Source organism: Misgurnus anguillicaudatus, chromosome 9, assembly GCF_027580225.2.
Source record: "Misgurnus anguillicaudatus chromosome 9, ASM2758022v2, whole genome shotgun sequence".
In the NCBI taxonomy this organism is placed as follows: Eukaryota; Metazoa; Chordata; class Actinopteri; order Cypriniformes; family Cobitidae; genus Misgurnus; species Misgurnus anguillicaudatus.
The window spans coordinates 12,332,228-12,348,677 of NC_073345.2; the positions used below are offsets into that span (position 1 = coordinate 12,332,228).

The following is a 16,450-nucleotide window of genomic DNA, read 5'->3' on the forward strand; positions in this document are numbered from 1 at the left end:
TCTCTCTGCCTGCCTGCCTGCCTGCCTGTATGTCTGTCTGTCTGTCTGTCTGTCTGCCTGCGTATGTTTGTTGGTCTATTTGTCCACCTGTCTGTCTTTATCAGTCTGGATGTGTCTATTTGTTTGTTTGCCTGTCTATTTGTCTGCCTGTCCATATTTATGTCAATATGTCTGTCTGTCTGTTTGTCCATCTGTCTGCGTATGTATGTTGGTCTATTTGTCCATCTGTTTGTCTGTATCTCTCTGGATGTGTCTCATTTGTTTGTCTGTCTTTTCGTCTGCCTGTTCATATGTTTGTTTGTCTGTCTGTCTGTCTGTCTGTCTGCCTGCGTATGTTTGTTGGTCTATTTGTCCACCTGTCTGTCTATCTGTCTGGATGTGTCTATTTGTTTGTCTGCCTGTCCATATTTCTGGCAATCTGTCTGTCTGTCTATCTGTTTGCATGCCTGTCTGTAATTGTTTACATATTGTATGTCTGTCAGTCTATTTGTCCATCTGTCTGTCTCTTTTTTGTCTGTCTGTCTGTCATTTGTCTGCCTGTTTGTCTTTCTGCCTGTCTGTATCTGTCTGTCAAGTTGTCTATTCGTCTGTCTGTTTGTCTCTCTGCCTGTCTATTTGTCTGTCAAGTTGTCTATTTGCCTGCCTGTCTGCCTGTGTATGTCTGTTGGTCTATTTGTCTATCTGTCTGTCTGTATCTGTCTGGATGTGTCTATTTGTTTGTCCGTCTGTCTATATTTCTGTCTGCCTGTCTGTCTGTCTTTCTGTCTGTCTGTTTGCCTGCCTGTCTGTAACTGTCTTCATATTGTATGTCTGTCGGTCTATTTGTCAACCCAGGTGAAAAAGTAGTACACTTACATAATGTACTTAAAGTGCTTTATTTTCACACACTAATTTTGTACTTATTATACTAAAAAAACATCTTTAGTACTTCTTAAAAAGTTCTTAAGATTATCTAAGTGTACTTTACTGTGCTATTTTGAGACACCATGAATATGAACTAAAATGCACTTTTAACATACTATCTCTGTATTAAAAAATGTATTTAGTTAACACTTGTATTCAACGTGAACTCAACTTTTATACAAAGGTGGGTTTAAGTTTACTGCAAGTGGTACCTAAATACATTTTTTAAATACATTTTTAGCACATTTTGGTTCGTATTTGTGGTGTCTCGGGATAGCACAGTGAAGTGCACTTGGATGATCTGAAAAACATCTTAAGAAGTACTAAAGATGAATTTTAAGTATATTAAGTACAAAATTAGTGTGCGAAAATAAAGCACTTTAAGTACACTATGGAAGTGTATTACATTTTCACCTGGGAATCCATCTGTCTCTCTTTTTTTTGTCTGTCTGTCTGTCTGTATCTGTCTGCATGTGTGTGTCTGTCTTTCATTTTGTCTGTCTGTTTGTTTCTCTGCCTTTCTGTTTTTTCTCTCCGCCTGTCTGTCTGTCTGTCTGTCACTTTGTCTGCCTGCCTGTCTGTCTGTTTGTCTCTCTGCCTGTCTTTATGTATGTATGTTTGTCTCCCATCTGTCTGTCTATATCTGATTGTATCGGTCTGTATCTGTTTTGTATGATTGTTTAAATATATTTCTTTAATAGTTAATATAATATAATTAATATTTGATTAAATTTGTTCAGTAATGTGGCTTAGATTTCATTTTAAAACACAAATTAGTTTTGATGCAGATTCACATTAAAGCATCTTTCTGTCTGTCTAATTATATATATAATTTACATAATAATAATACATAAAATATGTGTGTGTGTGTGTGTGCGTGTGCGTGTGTCTGTGTGTGTGTGTGTGTGTGTGTGTGTGTGTAAATTAATACATACATTTAAATATCTCTATATATAATTAGTTAAATATATTTATTTTGAGTCACACAAGTCACACAGAAGACCTTTTAGTTTCACATTGAAGAGCTGCTACTTCTCTTTACAAACATACTCCTCTCCAGTGTATGGTAGACATTTTCTGATTGGCTGTGGGCGAGTTGTGATGTCATCACCAACCACTATAAGAGTCCAGCTGATACACAGAGACACATTTAGTCCACAGCGTGTGTTCAACAAAGTGTGCTGCGAGAGCATGTAGAGAAAACACAGTGAGAAAACATGACAGGGTGAGATAAAATCTTCAATGAACACACGCTAGTGAAGATGTAAGGACAGGAGAAACACAGTTCAAAAGGATTATATTTGGATATCTTACGGGAGAAAAAGAGCAGTGGAAATCATTTGGACGACTCTTAAACACTCTTGTGATTTCAGTAAGTGCATTTGCTATAAACTTTATTGTTTGTCTTTTTCTATGTAACTATTTTTAATCAAAAAGTAAGCACAGTTCTCATACTTCAAAAGCAATGCTGGTCATATCTAAAAATGTTCAATATTTATTAGTCCATTTAAAAGTCTCTTTTTTTGCTTAGTTTCTATTCTTCACTTTGACTTTCTCTCCTTTGGTTCTTATTGAGGTCACAGCTCATGGAGGCAGAATATACGTGGAGCACTGAGAATGTCTCCATGCGCGGGAACGTTACATTGGGTTTAAATGACTCCTCTCCGCTCTCTCGGCCCGGCTCGGAGTACAGCGACGCAGAGGTGGTCTCAATAAGCATCCTGATGGCCCTGCTGGTCCTGGGAATTGTTTTCGGCAATGTATTGGTCATCACTGCCATTGTACGGTTTCAACGGCTGCAGACGGTCACCAACTACTTCATCAGTTCTCTGGCCTGCGCCGATCTGGTCATGGGCCTGTTGGTGGTGCCTTTCGGGGGGAGTTACATTCTCCTCAACACGTGGCACTTCGGAAACTTCTTCTGCGAGTTTTGGACGGCCACGGACGTGATGTGCGTGACCGCGAGCATCGAGACGTTGTGCGTGATCGCCCTGGACCGGTACGTGGCGATCATGTGGCCCTTGCGTTATCAGTCAATGCTCACAAAGCGGAAGGCCTGGGGGGTGTTGTTAGGGGTGTGGGCGGTAGCCGCCCTTATCTCTTTCTTACCCATTCATATGAAGTGGTGGGTATCTGATGATCCAGTGGCACTGAGCTGCATGGAGAACCCCAACTGTTGTGACTTCAACACCAACGCCGCCTACGCCGTCACCTCATCCATCGTCTCCTTCTACATACCGCTGGTCATCATGGTTTTCGTATACTGCAGGGTCTTCCAGGAGGCCCGTCGGCAGCTTCAGAAAATCGACCGCATCGAGGGCCGAATACGGACGCAGAGCTTTAGTACCCAAGAAGGAAACGAGGTGAAGAACCGGAGGACCAAGTTCGGCATAAAGGACCACAAAGCTCTGAAGACCTTGGGGATCATAATGGGAACGTTCACCCTCTGTTGGCTGCCATTTTTCGTCCTCAACGTAGTGGCGGCCATCTGGAAGATGGACAACATCAGATTGCCCTTCAGGATCTTGAACTGGATCGGCTATGCCAACTCTGGTTTCAACCCCCTGATCTACTGCAGGAGTCCCGAGTTCAGATGCGCCTTTCAGGAGATCGTGCGCTTGAGAACTTCTCGCCCACCCGCCACAAGGAAAAACAAGGGGTACATCTACAGCGGCGACAGTTGGAGGTGTCACACGAAAACCACCAGACAACGAGAACCTTCTTCGTCTAACTGTGAAACAGAGATGGGTACTGACTGTTTGAGCGAGGATGTTAAAAACACAAATGGGAATTGTAACAATCACGTAGACATTTTTGAACAATTATAACCCCGTCCCACATGTACCGTACATAGTTTTAAAGCACTACAGACAAATTCCGGTGTCGAAATTATGTTTATGATGTACTACTGACATACTGTGATGTTTCAGGACAGAACGAATAGAAAGTATGGACATTGGATCGGATTTTGCATGTGAAATCTTAAAGAAAAGACAGAAACAGTCTACCTCTGCACCGGATACCTCTGGAACTACCTCACGACACATCTCAAACCTGTGCAGTCTTTGTATTTATTAAAAAAACTCAACTTATATATTTAAATGCACTCTAAATTTGGATGTGCATAATAATATTTGACTTAAAGGGCCATGGCCAAGGGGTGTTGTACCTTTGGACTCAATACATTCCAATAAAGCTTCAGCTTTAGTCTGGGATCTTCGGCACGAACCCTTTCCAGAGAGGTGAAATCTAACCCTCTGATGGGACGCAACAGGTGCACATTGCCGTCTGTGCTATAACCAGCTGTTCTTGTCAAAAGCAAGAAAGCGAAAGAGCCTAGCAGTTCCCCCTCTCTCTCTCTCTCTCTCAGACCCCCAACACTTTAACATTTCCACTGGGAAATCATTTTAAGGTTACAGCTGAGAGGTTATGTCTTTGTTTATCGTAGGTAAGGTTTATATAAACACACATCGCAGGCTGGTTCGCACGAATAGTGATGGTGTAATTTAACCCGTCAATATTTGCAATCAAATTAAAAGGGCGGCGTAAACAAACGTTCATTATTACACAGTGATTTGAATAATGTTCGCATGTAACCCTATTCGTTACATTCGTTCAGAAATCCGACTTATTGGATGTATGTTTTACGTGCTGTTTGTGTTGTTGTCGGACTGTTTACAGATACTGGAACAAACTGTCCATAGGGCAAACCTCCTGATAATGATCCAGCAGATATTTCCACGGGTTTCGTGTTAATACCACAGGTTGTGTAACGCATCCGATTATGGCCGGGATATTAATGGAAAATATCTGACATTATAAAAGAAGGTTATGATTTAAATAGCAGATTCAAATGTACATTACAGCTGCTCAATAACATTGTGTTGATGTTATTGATGGTGCACGTGTTGTTATATACATTTATGAGCTTAAGTCAGTGTTCGTGTGTGTGTGTGTGTGCGTGTACTTGTACAGCTATCTTTGTCATAACCAAATGATTAAGCATCGGAGCGAAGACAAAGACAGTAAAGTGAGGACATTTTGTCCGGTCCTCACTTTCTGGCATCCCTTTAAAGGCCTGTTGGGGGTTAGGGTTAGGTTAAGGTTGGGGTTAGGCACTTAACTACGATGGTTGGGGTTAACGTGTGCATGCGTGCGTGCTAGCGTGTGTGTGTGTGTGTGTGTGTGTGTACTTAGGGTACAGCTCCTAGGTAAAAAAGAAGTACACTTCAATAATGTACTAATGTTTTACTTAATATACAAGAAAGTCTTCTTAAGTACTTCTTAAGATAATCTTAAGTGTATTTATCTGTGCTATTTCAAAACGCCATGATTATTGTGCTAAAATGTATTTAAAAATGTATTTAAGTACCATTTGTTGTAAACTTGAACCTGTATTTGTATGAAAGATGGGTTCAAGTTTAATACAAGTGGGAACTAAATATTATTTAAACAGAAATAGTGTTAAATATGTTAACATTTTAGTTCATATTATTATAATACCATATTATTAAGAATAATTTTTGTATATTAAGTACAAATTTAGGGTGTGAAAATAGAGCACTTTAAGACGTGTACTACAATTATTTATCATCCTCGGATTAAAGTGAAGACATTTTGGCTGGTCCTCACTTTTTGACTAGTGAGCTGTACAGTTGTTTGTTTGTTTGTGTGTGTGCGTGCGTGTGTGATGTGATACACAAACAAGATTTGTATTTCTAAATATAAGTATTTCTCAACATCTATCTAGTATTGTTCTGTGAAATCTGTTCTTTGGGTAAAAATCTGTGAGGCTTGAATTGCTTTCATTTTGTAAAGCATTAATGGTGCTTCCCTTACGAAAATTAACCATGGTTTTACTAGAGTTAAAACCAAAATACCATGGTTACTGTAGTAAAACCATGGTAACCACAAAATAACCATGGTTTTGACAACCATGGTTTTCAAAAAACCTAGTTAAACAATGGTTAATATAGTAAAACCACAATAAAACCATGGTTAATTTTCGTTAAGGTTTGTAGTGGGTACTGTGTTACGTCATACGTTTCATTTTGAGCTTATTGGTAATAATAACTTTTTAAAGTCTTGATTGTCTTATAGGCTCACGTGGCAAAAAGTATGTACTAGATATTTAGCATTTCCACGAATGTGAATGTTGCCTAATGTGTTACTGTGTCATGTTATGACGACACATCTCTAAACTTAGTTTGTGTCATTCCACGAAACAAGAGCGACTGTTTCGTCTATGCTCCTATATGTTTCGTTTTAAAGTGTATTATTTTGTTTATTTATTTTTGTATGTCCAACCTGCTGCTGAATGTACACGTGAAGAATTAAACATGGCTGTTTGTAATTGTAGTTGCCACTGTGTGAAGCTTGTGGGCACTTTGCTCTCTCTAGTGGTCACATGAGGTCAACACTCAATATTTTTGACTAATATACTTTTCTTAAATGAAACGTAAATCTAATTATTTCCAGGTTGATGAAATACAGACGAAAGGAGAAAAAAATAGATTTGTCCACACAGATGCATGAATTAATGAATGGGCGCATGGGTAGATACAGACACAGATTACAGACAAGCAGTCAATGAAACAACAGCATATTTCAATTACAATATATGAATAATGGTAGCAGTTATTCTTACACCCATAAAAAGTAATGTACGTGTTTAACATAAATGCTTAAGGGCATCTCAGCCATTAAAATGCACTGTATAGAAAGTCATATGTAAAGTTTAACCTCTGAAACACAGGAGTGGGTGGATTTGAAATAGCATTGTGATGTCAAAGGCACAGATCTTAAGGGAAATTGAGCATAGAGAGTTGGCTTCTTTGTAGACGGGGTCACATCTGATCGAAAACTCACTGTTTCTGCCCGCAGGACTCAAAACTATCTCATTTTAAATTCATCCACGCTAAATGACTCACTGTTTCACATGTAGTCTGCTTATAGACACTGTACTGAAATATTTTTGTTAACCCATTCTCCCAACTTTCTCAGGTTTTTACCAAGCCAGCAGACTCTGGGCCGGATCAGCGCTGAAGTCAGCAGCGCAGGCAAAGATCTCTTAGAAGAAAGAGAACAAAAGCTGTCACTGTGGTGGTACCCTTTAAAAATGCCCTACTGTAAAAAAAACTTTCCATAAAAAAAACAGTAATATTCCAGCAGCTGGGGTGCACTGTAAAAAGATTTACATTTATTTTATTTATTCAATTCAATTTAATTTTTTCTTTTATATAGCGCTTTCAGATCTATGGGAAACACTGCAATCTAGTACATTGTAAAAACGAATTCCTCAATTTGAGCTATATATGTGCATATTGATACTACAAGCTAGCTAAAGCTGGCAAATTGAGCGTATTCCTGTCTGAATTTCACGTGCGAATGAAGCGAGTCAATTCAAAATGTTAAGGCGCGCGAATAGCATGATTTATTCGCGTCTTGTGAACGCAACATTTACTGCCAACATTTTGTTCAAAGTTAAATGAACATTAAACATTTACAAGTCTTTGTCTTTACAGAGTAAAACTAAAATAACAGCATCAAGCAAAGCATTCTGGGAAACAAAATCTGAAGGAAAAACAGAAAAAGGTTGATGATGATTTCTGGTTCCCGGAGTGCTTTGCTTGGGGCTGTTGTTTGGGTTTTATTCTGTAAAGATAAAGACTTGTTAATATTTAAAATGTATTTAACTTTGAACAAACTCTTGCCAGTAAATAACATAAATTTAAATATACGGTAAGTTACCGGCATCCAGCTGCAAGTAACACTGTAATTTAAATAACAGGCACAATAAATTACAGAAATTTTCTGTGATACAAAAATACATTTTTTCTGTATTTTACATTACATATACGTATACGTACCTTTGAGGTACTAGTGCAACATTCACCGTATAGATACAAAGTTGTACTTTTTAAAAGGGTACCGTCCCATGCATTGACAGATTTTATAAGTTTTCAACCTGTATGGTAATATTTTTTTAAATGGTTGTGTTATTTATGTGGATTTTGATGTCTTCAATACAACTCAATAAGGAAGATAAAGAGGAAAAACCAGTAAAAGATTTAATTAAATAAGGAGTATAGACCAATTACAGGGTTTCTATACAAACAAGATATTTTTTTAGTCAATATCTGACGTTATTTGCAGATTTAATCCAAACTTTCCCAAGGGCCCAACTCCAGGCCATAATGTAAAGTATACATTCAATCGGCAGTGCAATTGAGCAGTTTAATAATCCTGTTTGCTATATTGTCTGCTGCTGTTCCCCATGGTCTGTAATACAAAAGAGATAAATAACATCTTTAGACCGGTTAGAGTAAGTGGATTTCTGAAGAATGAGATATAATGACCACCTGCACACTTCAATCTATGCTAATCAGTGTGTGCCTGTGTCTATTGAGTTCAGTCTTCACGACTGAGAAAAGCACAGGACTGTGATACACAATTACCATTGAGATGATCTTTAGTTGTCATTAGTACTGGGACGATCAGTGGCAAAATTCAAAGACCTGGTCATTGAAAATCAATGAAAGGGACATAAAGAGCCAATCTGCCACAGGGCCGGATAAAACCTGTGCACTATTCCCACTTGGCCTTATCTCCTTTAGACCACATCAAATCGATTATTTACAAAAACACGAATTCTTGATTGAAACGTAAAAATATTTTTAGCTGCACAATAACCACACACATAAAAAGCTTTTACACACTGTGTATGCACAAAGAGAAAATGTAAAATTACTAACACAGCAGCTGCCTGTGACATAAACTAGGAGCCATTTTACTACTGCTGTCGTTTTTACGGCAAAAAAATGGCAGCTGTGTTTGGCAGAAAGGCACAGTAAAAATACGGAAAACGTAAACAACTATAAGGGGTAAAAACAGGCATTTACTTTTTCATTACAGCAAAGTTTTGTACATTGCACAATTCTCATCCGTGTGCTTATTTAACTGATATACGTGTCTGTTTTTATAAATCTGCTTTGTATTTTATAACACAGGCGGTAAAATGGACAGCCACGTGCTGAATCAAAGTTGATCACAAGTGGCCTTTCCATAGATCGTTGCCAAAACATGCAAAGATTGTTGGTGCGTAGTGTCATTTACACAAACACAAAACACCATTATGGTAATGCATGTGACATGTAAATGATGCTATAAACATTCATGAAACAAAACTGTAACATAAAACCCCCAAATGTACATGACTAGTAAAAAAGAGTAGCCTATACATAATTATTTAAATGAAATGTCATCAAATTTGGAAGGTTCACACAGGCAATTGTGGGAATGTAATTTTAGTTTTCACTGTAAAAAAAATCTGTAGAAATTACAGTGTTATTGTAGCTGCAGGGTTGCCGGTGGTTTGCTGTAGATTTGAATTTGTGATATTTGCTGGCAGGAGTTTGTTCAAAGTTGAATGAACATTAAACATTTGCAAGTCTTTGTCTTTTACAGAGTAAAACTAAAAAAAAGCATCAAGCAAAACATTCTGGGAAACAAAATCTGAAGCAAAAAACAGAAAAAGGTTGATGATGATTTCTGGTTCCCAGAATGCTTTGCATGAGGCTGTTATTGTATAGTTTTATTCTGTGAAGATAAAGACTTGTTGATGTTTAAGTTTTATTTGACTTTGAGCAAACTCTTGCGGGTAAATAACATGGATTTGGATATACGGTGGATGACCGGCGGCCCAGCTGAAATAACATTGTAGTTTCTCATGAATTTTTTTACAGTGTTGATTTTACGGTGACTTTTAACTTACCAAAAAACGTAATTTTAACAATATTTTACTGCAATAATTACAACGACTTCAACCGTAAAAATGCCAACATTTTACTTTATTTCTCCAAAAAACCGAATCTTATATTTTGTTAAATCTATTACAGTTTTTAACTGTAAATGTCAAGGTTTTTTAGAATTAGTCAATAATTTATTTTCCGTTAAAATTACAAACATTTGCTTTATATTAGCTTCCTACTACTGAAATCCTAAAAACTATTTTCATTACAAAAGACCCATGTAATACTCATTTTAAGCTGTGGAGGCCACCGTTATGTTTCATGCTGGACCGATGACGTGTATTGGTTATGAAATATTACTAGTTTACTATAGTAATTACTATCTACCATAGTTTTTCATGTGAGAATGTTTTACTCCCACATTCTTACTTCTCAGGTCTTTATTTTGATCATCTTTTATTTTATTTTATTTTGTATTGTTCATCATTTATGTTACTCTCCGGTTCATATTTTTAAGTCATGTATTGTGATGTTAAAAAAACATGGTGAACTCAGAGAAATAGATTTGATCAAAGTTTATTAAAACAGTGACATTTGTTCTGTGTTGAATTTCACATCATTCCCAGTGTTAATCTGTTACGCCATGGTTACGAAACAACCATTTTATTAATTTCCGTAAATCATTAAAATGGAAAATAGCTGACCATAAGGAAATACAAGACCACCTGTTTGGCACAAATGAATAGCAATTTAAGGCAAACACACTAGATGATTTAACTCAAGACTTTGCTCTTGCAGGCACAAAGTGTACGATTCCTTTTTTAAATAAGAGCACTTTAAGTAATGTATTTTACCTACAACAGATTCATACTGTAAACACACCAACGTTTGATATTAGCTGCAAATTTAGTGTAAACTAAAAAAAATTCAGATTGTTTATTTGCAATACATACATTATATCCTCTTGTAGTCATGTAGTGTTCACTTTAATACAGTTTGAAGTACAAAACTATTAAAAACAAGACTAACGGCATTCACAGGATTCAAGAGCTCATGCCCCCTTTCACCTGACCAACCAACTGAAACGTATTTAATCCTATACATTTTAAGGAAAACTATATATTGTAATGCATATCTGTGAGCACAGAGGTATTTTTTTAAATATAATGAGGAAAGTTGAAAATAAACACAAAAGTATTAGGAATAATGCAAATACACCACAAGTACATACCAAAATCTTTGTCCTCTGGAGACCACACAAAAAATAAACGTGGGCTTATTCAATTTTAACGCTTGAATGAATTTGTGTTAAAAATGTTCAATTCGACTTTGTGTCATACAATGTGGATTTTTTGGGTGTAACAGTGATGGATTGAAGTTGTTAAGCTGATTGTGTCAGAGCTCATCTTTCTGCTCCACTGATCTCCTCTCACAGTTACACAGTGCTGTGTGATCAGACGGTTGATGAACCGCCTCCATATCAGGATGAACTACAGGCTGAGAGGTCTGACGGCTCGCATACGTCTGCAAAAAGACACAAGTGCAAATATTATTGCTTATCACTTGATGGCAAATGTGTCTGTATAAATAAATGTATATAATCGTATTGTATTTTATCATTTTTGTGTCTACAGCATTTAAACAGTTGTATTATAATTTTTCTAACCATATCACATATGTTTTATGCAGGGTTCTCACACCTTAGTTAACTTCAAATTCAAGGACTTTCCAGGTCCAATACCCTCAAATTCAAGGACTAAATGTGGGGACACATTTCAAGTGAGAGCACAAGGTTACATCGTGTTACTTTTTAAGATACATTGTTAAAGTTCCTTTCGAGGAAACTCATGCTGCGTCACTGCGGTGACACTTTGGGGACGCCTCCAGGGGTAAGTGTGTCTGAATGTGTATATCAAATTCAACCAATGGTGAGGCTTAACGACAAAGTAAGGGTGACGCGGGAACCAGGAAGTATATAGCTATCTGAAATATTCCCCAAGACGGCGTTACAGGGACGCAGGAAGTATGGCAGGGGAGACGCAGCGTCTCGTTCCCTTCCCAGAAACAACAGTTACATACGTAACCCGAGACGTTTTCATGTGCCAAATACAACTATGCAAAAAATCATTTTGGTATAAATCAACATTCGCATACAGAAGATATAAGCATTTAAAGTGAACAGTTTAGCACGTGTGCTTAAAAAGTCTAGAATCTTTATGATATTATCCTACACTACACAGGGAATAATATGGATTTTTTTTTTTCAGAAAACTTCTTGCATAAAATAGATTCAAGCACTTTTACTAACCTGTATCTATGTATGTATATTTTCAAAAACTTCCCAGGGCCTTGAATTTTTTTACCCAAATTCACAAACTTTCAAGGACCGGTGGGAACTCTGTTTATGGTTGTTTATGTATGCTATTTATATTTATGAATAACTCTATTTGACTACTGACCTCAATAAATAATTAAGGATTCATTGTTTAGTTACTTCAGAGTCTTACCTGAAATACTGAGTAGTAGTAGCAGTAAAGTCTGTGAGGCTGGAGCAGATCTCTCACCAGTGATTGGCCGGTCTTAGCTATGACCTCTGCTTCTGCATCACTGTTCTGTGTATGTTAGACAGGAGAAACTTTGTTAAAAGTCTTGTGAAATTTAAATTTGCCGTCACATAGTCAGTGTAGCTAGTGACACAGTTTTGTACCTTAGCCCAATTGATCTTATCAATGAGGTCAGAAAGGTTCCTCCTCACAGGTACGTAGTGCACACCTGCTTTTAAATGTGTGTAGAAGTGTTCATAATACGGTGAATCCTGCTTTAGGACCAAACTGTTGCCCAGCATCAAATAAGGAAACCTGTAGGCAGCAACCGTCCCATCTACATTCACCTGGTATTTGTACTAGAAAGATTGCAGAAGAATGCATCATTAAAAACCTGTATTTTCAAGAAAAAACTTCTTCGGACAAACATTTAAGGGTTTTTTTTACCTTGAAAAAGTCAAAGAAACCAACCAGCGGAGCCTTGCCGAGATCCTTCTCCCGGTCCCTAAAGAAAAAATACGCCGTTATTCCAGCGTCAAGCAGCTCTGGGTTTTGTTTGGACATGGTTACCAGATTTAAGCGTTCTTCTCGACTGTCTCGGCCTCTGAAGAAGGCCTTGCTTGTTTTATTTGACCACATAGGACCTAGAACACAGATAAACAAGTACAGCACGATGAGACACGGATTTTGCAGATAACATTGGTATTCAAGACACGAACTGAAGAAGCACCTGTGTTCCCCTGGACGGACAGCAGGTCATTTGTTACGCCTCTCATCGCCTCTAGAGTGGAGTGTGTGATGTCGTAAGTGGGAAGGATGATGTCCCGTGTGTCCGTGGACCCACACCATGAGATTATTGGCACTGGTTTGTCATCCACTTTTCTGTTCTCCATCGGCCAGTCGCCTACATTAATATAAAATTCCACATCAGGTAATTTTACCTGGTTGTGATAGAAAATATGATAGAAATGATAAGAACAGAGTTAATTGAATAGCACCAGCTATCTGATATAATATATGTGACCCTGTCTGTGATAGTCTCATAACCCAAGTATGATATTAGGAGTATCAAAGTTTGATTTTAATCTTTAACATGGTCTTATCTAAAGATATCAAGCATATATTTTTACAGAACGTTCTTTATGTATGATGATTTTTATGTAGAAAACAGTAAATCATAAAGAAATGACTTTGGCTGGGTTTTCACAGACTGGATTACATATTGTTACCCAGAATGCATGTTGTTAATGTCACTTACAACTGAAATAAGGCTTACCTTCCGAGCCAAGGAGAGGAGTATCTCATCTGAGAACATCTTGAAATCTGTGTATTTGCCTAGTGAACGACGATACACTTGGTTATTCAGGATGGTGTAGTGAATGAGTCCACCCCGCTTTGCAAATCGCTGTGGAACCTCCTGCGCGAGTCGCTCGAGGTCAATAGAAGGGAATGAACTGAAATCCATTTGAATTTGAGGGTCTTCCTCAGGGCACTGCATGGTCTTCTGCCAGGCTGACACATCTGACTGTGAACAATCACAGTATTCGTGATAAACAGGACCTGGAAATAAAACGGAGAAAAAGTGAGCCTGCCTGCCAAATCTAATCATGGATTGCAATACTTTATTTTGATGACTTTATATAATCTTTCTTGCATATCAATATTGTAATGATATACATTTAGCTCCATAAATATTGGGACAGAGGCACATTTTGTGTTATTTTAGCGGTTTATCAAAATTTTTTCCAGTCATATAATAAATATTAGTTTAAAGAGCACCTAATTCGTTGCTAAAAAACAACACTATTTTGTGTATTTGGTCTAATACAACAGGTGCGTTTACATGCAACCAAATAATCCGTTTGTAATCGTATTGATGGCTCAATCACATTGAAAAGCCTTCATGTAAAGACCTTAATCAATACGATTGAGGACGATCGGATGCAAATTTGGATCGTATTGAAGGGAGTGGTGTACTCCAATCTGTGATCTGATCAGCAGGAGAAAAGTATGCATGTAAACGCGTGAATCGTAATATTTTCTAAATCGGATGAAAAAATACATTGTGCACATGCTCAGAACATTCGTGCTCCAAGTTCACGTATTATATTTACCTCTTAAATCACATGATTCTCGTCATAGAAACACGCAACAACAAGGTAACCAATCACACATAATTAAGGTAACGTTAATGGGATAGCGCTGTACTATAAAACATTAGGCTACTTAAAGCAATACAATAGCGTTGTGCCTTTTGAAAAGTGTGTTTTCATTACCTATATCTGAACACTTCTTAAGAACAACTTTCTCCAACTCAGTTTTAACTTTTATATAGAGATAAAGCGTGAACTCCAACGAGAGATGCCATACGCAGCGTAGCGTTGCCAAGCCCTCTGCTTTTTTCCGAGTTTCGATTTGGGATACTGTTTAAAGTGTTTCCACCAGTTGTTTTTATCTGCGGGTTAACGATTAAATGATTTTGTTGCTAAGTTATTGGTATTTGGGCTGTGAATAGTCATAGGGATGCTTTTGGGCTAGTTTTGAACGTCCATTCGGATGGTTTTGATACGCGAGTCTGGCAACCCAGACTTTGGGTTCGGATTCTATATAATGTACATGTAAACGAACATTTAAATCAGATAGCAATGTTTAGGGTGCATGTAAACTGTATCGTCGTAACCTTCAATCGTATTAAATTCAGTCGGATTGACAAAATTTTGTGCATGTAAACATAGCCAATGTGTTCGCATGGTTTATGGTTAAAAAAACATTATTTTCCACATACCGTACATCTTTGTAGCTTCAGATTTCCCTCTCTTTCTGAAACGCACAGATTTGAAAAGCGCTGTGTCCCTGATTGGCCAGTTAATCTGTACGTTGTGATTGGTCTGAATACCGCTGACATCAGCCGGAAATGTGACGCTCCTTACAATGTTTGAAATATTTAGTTGCTAACAGGAGTTAACTTACAGGCTGTGAGTCCGAAGCGGGATGAATTGTGATGATGTCGGTCTTGCCTACATCACAAATCCCAGGAAGTAAACTGTCGCCTACAATCTGTGTGTTTGTTGTAGTCCAAGAAAAGAGATTTAGACGATATCTCGCGTTATCGTTTACTTTGGTGTATGTAGTTTTTGCATATCATTAACATGAACTAATGCACATTTACACACCAAAGGAAATTTAAAAATGTGAATCTGACAATAGGTGCTCTTTAAACTGCACACTCTCAGCTTTATTTAGAGGATATTCAATTTAATAATAATAATAATAAACTTAGTAAAAACATTATTTTACCTTTAAGAGTGTATGGTGATTTTGCCACTGGCTGGTCTTTATACAACACTTCAATATTTATACCCTTTGTAGAGCTTCCATAGAGACGATATCTAACAAGCAGAGAACCATCACCCCGATCCAAAGGTGGCTGGATATGAATACGAAGATATTCCTTTTCCAAAGAGGTTATTTTCACTTTAAATAAGTCGTTACCTGACATGAATAATACAGAATAGAGAGGGAGAGAGAGCAAAATGTGAAAGTTGTGGACTAGCATCAAAGTACTGCTATTAAATGAGAAACTAGGAAGACACATTTATTATTCATGTAATTAAACGGGTAACTTTACCTGTTAAAAAATACTGTATAAAACGTTCATAACGTTGACATAACATTATGCTACTGTGTAGTGTAATGATCGCATCATAATGATAAATTACCAGGCGAGACAGTGATGTTTGCTCCTTGCGAGTCGACAGTCTGAATGTAGAAATATCTGACAGGCAACACAACATCAGGATTCAATCCAGGACCCCACACAACACATTTACCCGGGTCAATGGCAATGTCTTTACAAAAACCTAAGTTTAAAAGTGCAATAATGATGAGCACATGTGCGTTTATAATGTTTATCTGAGAGATCATTGTGTTTGTTCCAGCCTTTCGGTGCAACGCCGATAAATTACAGCAAAAGATCACAACAAAAATGCTAAAATATCTGCGAATATATTGAGTCGTTTACATAAATCATTTCTGACGCACACATGTAGCTTTCACATAAAAAATCAAGTACAGAAAAAGATAACTATGCAGATTTTGAGCGTGGCGCTTATGTTGCGGTGCGCCTCAAAATAATTCCGGCCTGTTTCAAAAACTGCACATATACCGTTCCGCATCTTTTCATAAGTATAAACTGTACAATTTTTATATTATTATTAGATGTTTTATTAGTAATGCAAAAAAATGGTATAGGCA

General features: G+C 37.4%; 2 protein-coding genes across 3 annotated transcripts; one reads left to right on the forward strand and one right to left on the reverse strand.

The window, feature by feature from the left end:
• Nucleotides 1-2,036: 2,036 nt before the first annotated feature.
• On the forward strand, nt 2,037-6,256 carry adrb2b (adrenoceptor beta 2, surface b). 2 transcript variants are annotated; one of them, XM_055180519.2, is made up of 2 exons: nt 2,037-2,275; nt 2,480-6,256. In XM_055180519.2, exon 2 carries the CDS (start codon nt 2,490-2,492, stop codon nt 3,729-3,731), a length of 1,242 nt encoding a protein of 413 aa, XP_055036494.1. In that variant the 5' UTR covers nt 2,037-2,275; nt 2,480-2,489; the 3' UTR covers nt 3,732-6,256. The 2 variants fall into 2 exon arrangements, with proteins under 2 accessions (XP_055036494.1, XP_055036495.1); XM_055180520.2 differs by having other exon boundaries at nt 2,487-6,256.
• Nucleotides 6,257-10,213: 3,957 nt separating this feature from the next.
• Nucleotides 10,214-16,349, reverse strand: poglut3 (protein O-glucosyltransferase 3). Its single transcript, XM_055179172.2, has 8 exons — nt 15,916-16,349; nt 15,494-15,688; nt 13,473-13,756; nt 12,927-13,137; nt 12,644-12,840; nt 12,361-12,555; nt 12,161-12,265; nt 10,214-11,177 (listed from the first exon to the last, which is right to left on the reverse strand). The coding sequence occupies exons 1-8, from the start codon at nt 16,118-16,120 to the stop codon at nt 11,049-11,051; spliced, it is 1,521 nt and encodes a 506-aa protein (XP_055035147.2). The 5' UTR covers nt 16,121-16,349; the 3' UTR covers nt 10,214-11,048.
• Between the last annotated feature and the right edge of the window lie 101 nt (nt 16,350-16,450).

Excerpts from the sequence above, each read along its gene's own strand:
- poglut3 (XM_055179172.2), bottom strand. The coding sequence starts at position 16,120 with ATGATCTCTCAGATAAACATTATAAACGCACATGTGCTCATCATTATT. Across the intron at positions 12,841-12,926 it reads GTCCGTCCAGGGGAACACAG|GTCCTATGTGGTCAAATAAA; the intron begins GTGCTTCTTCAG and ends TCTGTGTTCTAG. Across the intron at positions 11,178-12,160 it reads ACTACTACTCAGTATTTCAG|ACGTATGCGAGCCGTCAGAC; the intron begins GTAAGACTCTGA and ends GTCTTTTTGCAG.
- adrb2b (XM_055180519.2), top strand. The coding sequence starts at position 2,490 with ATGGAGGCAGAATATACGTGGAGCACTGAGAATGTCTCCATGCGCGGG.